Source organism: Lissotriton vulgaris, chromosome 6 (assembly GCF_964263255.1).
Source record: "Lissotriton vulgaris chromosome 6, aLisVul1.2, whole genome shotgun sequence".
NCBI lineage: Eukaryota > Metazoa > Chordata > Amphibia > Caudata > Salamandridae > Lissotriton > Lissotriton vulgaris.
In genome coordinates, this window is record NC_141694.1 from 1,900,396,021 (window position 1) to 1,900,402,020 (window position 6,000).

General features: G+C 37.8%; 1 protein-coding gene across 3 annotated transcripts in view; it reads left to right on the forward strand.

The window, feature by feature from the left end:
• LOC147709840 (uncharacterized) overlaps positions 1-4,818 on the forward strand; it is a 90,084-nt gene extending 85,266 nt beyond the window's left edge. For all 3 annotated transcript variants that reach the window (XM_086928288.1, XM_086928287.1, XM_086928286.1), the window contains exon 2: positions 171-4,818. In XM_086928288.1, coding sequence (XP_086784414.1) covers positions 720-2,939 — 2,220 coding nt within the window. In that variant the 5' untranslated portion in view covers positions 171-719 and the 3' untranslated portion in view covers positions 2,940-4,818. The remainder of the gene's footprint in view (positions 1-170) is intronic.
• The last annotated feature ends 1,182 nt before the right edge of the window (positions 4,819-6,000 follow it).

The window sequence follows — 6,000 nt, forward strand, 5'->3', positions numbered from 1 at the left end:
CCATCTGCAGTTCACATCAAATAGAAACTGAAAACAGGGAAGACTAAGTGTATTTCAGAGTTGCTTTCACTTTTTTATAAATGTGCAGTATATGGCTTTCTGAAAAAGATTAGATCACAATTATAGTTTATTTAGTATTGATGTACTTTTTTTTTTTTTTTTTTTTACAGATGAAAGAAATGCTTTAAGAATGGAAGATGGAAAGGACATAGGCTATTTTTAAAGGCATAGTTGGGCATTGAAACCTATTCCAAGAAGACCTGTTCATAATCAATAAAATATCTTAATCTACGCTGTCAAGCAACGTGAAAAAAAATACTTGACTCAAAAGGACTAACCAGAGAGACACTAGGGAATAGAAAACTTTCTAAATGTACTAAAGCTCTCAAAGCAATTTTTATAGTATTATATAAGGAGCACATGAAGTCAGCATAGAAGAAAGACAATATTTATTTAATGTGACTTTGGTTCACATAATGGAATGACTATAAATATTCTCAGTGTGATAAAACATTCAGGGCCACAGGCCGTCTAAAGTTGCACAAGGTTGCCCACACAAGACTGAGAACATATAAATGTAAGGAATGTGGGCAGACATTCAATGAAAAGAGTCTTGACACCTGGAAGAAGTTATATGAATGTACTGAATGTCAGATTGCATTCAAAAGGACACCTGCCGATAGATCAGGCAAGCCCTACTGAGGAAAACATTCATAACAATGGAAAACTTGCAGTCACATCAGACTGTCCATACTGATGGGAACCCTTTTAAACTAACTGAATCTAATCCAGCATTCATTACAAAGGCAGAGCTAATACGACAACAAAACGTCCACATTGGGCAAAAACCATATGAATGTAGAGAATGTGACAAGGTATTCATTGCAAATGCAAACCTAATGCAACTTCTGAAAATTCACACTGGAGAGAAGCCATATAAATGTACTGAATGTGACAAGGCATTCATTAGCAAAGAGCTGTTGAAGCAACATCACAGATTCCACACTGGAGAGAAACCCTTTCATTGTAGTGAATGTGACCGGTCATTCGTTGCAAAGACAAACCTAATGCAACATCTGAAAATCCACACTGGAGAGAAGCCATATAAGTGTACTGAATGTGACAAGGCATTCATAAGCAAACCGCTATTAAACCAGCATCAGAGATTCCACACTGGAGAGAAGCCATATAAATGTACTGAATGTGACAAGGCATTCAGTGGCAAAAAGCAGTTAAAACAGCATCAGAGATTCCACACTGGAGAGAAACCCTTTCGTTGTAGTGAATGTGACAGGTCATTCGCTGCAAAGACAAGTCTAAAGCAACATCTGAAAACCCACACTGGGGAGAAACCATTTAAATGTACAGAATGTAACAAGACATTTGTTGGAAAGACCTCTCTAATGCGACACCTGAAAATGCATACTGAAGAGAAGCCATATAAATGTACTGAATGTGATAAGGCATTCGTTGACAAGGAATCCCTAATGCGACATCTGAAAATCCACACTGGAGAAAAACCATATAAATGTACAGAATGTAACAAGCCATTCATTACAAAAAAAGAGTTAATGAAACATCATTCAGTCCACACAGGGGAGAAACCACATAAATGTACTGAATGTTACAAGGGATTCTTTACAAAAGGAGAGCTAAATCAACATTATGCAATCCACATTGGGGAGAAACCTTATTTATGTGCTGAATGTGACAAGGCATTTGTTACAAAAGCTCTGTTAAAACACCATCAGAAAATCCACACTGGAGAGAAACCCTATGGTTGTAGTGAATGTGAGAAGGCATTCATTACTAACGGAGAACTAATACGACATCAGAGAGTCCACACTGGAGAAAAACCATATGAATGCACAGAATGTAACAAGGCGTTCAGTACACGTGAATCCCTAATACGACATCAGAGATTGCACACTGGTGAGAAACCATATACATGCACTGAATGTGACAAGGCATTCATTTCTAAGGAAGCCCTTATTGTACATCAGAAATTCCATACTGGGGAGAAACCTTATAAATGCTCTGAATGTGACGGGGCATTCTTTATCGAAAGATATCTCTTGCAACATCAGAAAATCCACACCGGGGAGAAACCATATATTTGTATTGAATGTGACAAGGCATTTATTGCAAAAAACTATCTCTTACGACATCAGAAAATCCACACTGGGGAGAAACCATATGGTTGTAGTGAATGTGAGAAGGCATTCTTTAGAAAGGGCCATCTCTTGCGACATCAGAAACTCCACTCTGGAGAGAAACCATATGGTTGTAGTGAATGTGAGAAGGCATTTGTTACAAAAGGGCAATTAAAGCAACACCAAAAAACCCACACTGGAGAGAAACCATATGATTGCGCTGACTGTGGAAAGGCATTCACTACAAAGCACACGCTTATACTACATCAGAAGAGACACACTGGAAATAAACCATATGGTTGTATTGAATGTGAGAAGGCATTTATTACAAAACAGCGGTTAATGGAGCATCAGGAAACACACACCGGGAAGAAATATCAATGCAATGAATGTGACAAGGCATTTTTTGCAAAGGGAAGTCTAAGGCGACACCAGAAAATCCACTCTGGAGAGACACCATATAAATGTACTGAATGTGATAAGGCATATACTCTAAAGCACCAGCTAGAATATCATCGGGAAATGCATACTGGGAAGAAACCCTATGGATGTAGTGAGTGTGACAAAGCATTCTTTAAAAAACAGCACTTAATGGTACATCAGAATACCCACACTGGAGAGAAACCATATGAATGCACTGAATGTGACAAGGCATACAGTAGAAAACACCACTTGTGGGAACATCAGAAAACCCACACAGGGGAGAGACCATATGAATGCACTGAATGTGGCAAGGCATTTAGGAGAAAGACACACCTAATGAAACATCTGAAAGTCCACATATGAAAGACACCATATGAATGTACTGAATGTGGAAAAGCATTCGCTCTAAAGCACATGCTAGTACAACATCAGAAAATCCACACTGGAGAGAAACCATATGAATGCGCTGTATGTGACAAATGATTCACTCTAAAGCACATGCTAATACAACATTGGAAAATCCACCCTAGAGAGAAACATTATGGTTGTAGTGATTGTGAGAAGGGGTTTCTTTCAAAGGACTGCCTAATGCTACATCTGAAAGTCCACGCTGGGGAGAAACAATATGAATACACTTGATATGACAAGGCATTTGTTGCAAAGAACATCCTAATGCAGCATCATTAAGTCCACACTGAAGAATTACCCTATGAATGTACTGAATAGGACAAGGCATTCACTTTAAAGCACCTATTAGTACTATATCAGAGAATCCACATGAGAAGTAATCATATGCTTGTAATTGGGTTGACAAGACATTCATTAGAAAAACACTTACTGCAACATCAGAGAACCCACACAGGAGACAGACCATGTGAATTCACACCGGGGCAAATTATATCAATGTACTCAATCCAACACACTATTTATTGAAAAGTGAAGACCATTTTTACATTGATAGGTTCATACAGGGTGGAAACCATACCACTGATCAGAATGAGACCATGCATTCATAACAAAGAGCGCTCCAATGTGCAGTCGAAAGTAGAATGTGGCAAGTCATTTATTCACAAAAAGGAAGACTGTTTTCTCATCTGAGATTTTCCACCGGGAGAAGCCACATCAGTGTACTGAATGTGGGAAGGTATACAATAAAAAGACAGGACTACTATATCATTTGAAATCTGACAATGGTGAGAACCCAGATATACTCAATGTGAAAAGAAGTTAATCACAAACTCATCACTAAATAAACATTTGAATCTCTATACAAGGAAGGAATCATGTGAACGCACCTAGTGTGACAAGGCATTTAGTAGAAAGGATATGCTAATGCAATAGCAGATATCTAACACTGGAGAGAAACCATATCAATGTTTCAAATGTGATAAAGATTTCATTACAAAAAGAAACGTACTGGTACACCAGAATGTCCAAACCACAGAGAAACAATATGAATGTTATTGAATGTGACAAGGCTCAGAGAGTCCACAGTTGTTAGAAAGCGTGAATTTTCAGACTTTGACAAGACATTCATTAGGTAGGAATATAAAATGTAAAGTGAAAGTTCACACCTTACAGAAACCACAAGAATGAACTGAACGCAAGAAAGTATTTACTACAAATTGCACTCTAGTGGGTTACCTCATATCGCACAATGTATGAAGGGTAGAGTGACAAATTACCGAAACTGAAAACTGAGACATGCCAAAAACATATAAGTAGAAATAACAGTTTTGCAGTTACCAAGGTGCACAGACTGTCTTAATTGACAGCACTTGTCCGCATAGAAATCAAAGAAATGAGGGTATATTGGGAATTAAATACAGCCTTTATACTGAGTATTATATGTTATTCAATTGCTATCTGTTTTAGCCTTCTAACTGATTCTGCACTGGGGCGGAGAGAAAAGTATGAATGTAACCCCCTGAAACCAGAATATACTACATTTTCAAAATCTGTCAGGACAGATGGTTACAAAACATGACTTTCTCAGCAAATATGAAACGTTTGGTCAGCCTGTGAGGTATTGCAAAAAGAGTAGGCTTTCTAATTAAGCATTTATTTGTTCTTCTGTACTTGACTGTATTTGACTGAATTGAATTTGAACTGCCCCATTAAATTGTGTGATTTATGTTTGTGTTCAGTGGCAGGCACCACATAGACAAAAAAATGGATGTGCTAAGCCCTTGTTAAAAAAAGTATGTAAAACTGATCCCATAAATTAAGAACAGCTCTACAATTCTTTTCCATTAATCCAGTGTTCCAATCATGGTACACACATGTTGCTGTCCATGTGCACAAGGTGTTATGGCGAGTGTGAAAGTAGTAGAAGCCACACATAATATAGGTCTTGAATCCCCAATTTGAGATAAATTACATTCCCAAAGATCAAAGGATCAATAAGACACCACTGACCCATCTTCTGGTCATGGGTAATTGTTCCATAATTGTAGATAAGTTTCACGAGGTTCCACTTGAAAAAGTAATACAACAAAATTACTTTCCACTTTGAGTCTGACTGTGATTAAGGCAGAAAATTGTGATGTTCTGCTAGTGCCTCTCGGTTGTATGAATCCCCGTGATGCATAATGTGCAAAAAAGTTGTACACCCCCCCTTCTCCATCTGGGTTCTATCCTCCACCTGTGCTCCAAGGTTCTAACATCCACCTGTAAATAGTGGTTTCAACCCTCACCTTTACACAAGTATTTTAGCTTCCACTTATGGTTTTATCTTCCACCTTTCAATTCAAAAAGCTTTATTCAACAGTAAGTCATAAAAACACACAATCCTAACAGCTGTCACGATACAGGATAAATAATACATATACGCTACACATAATTAAAAAGGTATTAAATTCCATTTAGTTACTATTGAATAAGTTTTAAAATTTGCAATAGCTATATGGGGAGAACAATCAGATCCTAAAATCCTTAAAGCATCAGTACACCTCCGAGTGCCCAGGGAGGTGCAGATAGGTCTCAAACATTTACGACGTGGGGCTGCATATAAAGGACATACAAAAAACAGATGAGATGTGGTCTCCGCCATGGCCGTACAATTATGACATTTTTCATATGAAAAAGGAGCCCATTTATAAGTAAAAGCTTTGATTGGTAGGGTTCCTATCCTAAATTGAAAATACAATTTTCGATCAAAAGGCCCATCAATTATATCCCAGTATGCTTCACAAGAAGGCCAGGATTTATGATCTAAAAATCGGCCTGTCAGGTTAGTAGTCATACCGGACAAGTAGGATGACATCAGGACCATTTCCCAGTATTTTTGTTTTAATTGTTTTTTTGTAGGAAAAACTGCAGTACCTAGTTCGTCCCATAACGATTTTAAATCTAGCTTTACCAGAAGAGACCTTAGTTCGTTTAGCCAATGTATTTTGTGAAAGCGATCTGCAAGGATCACGCC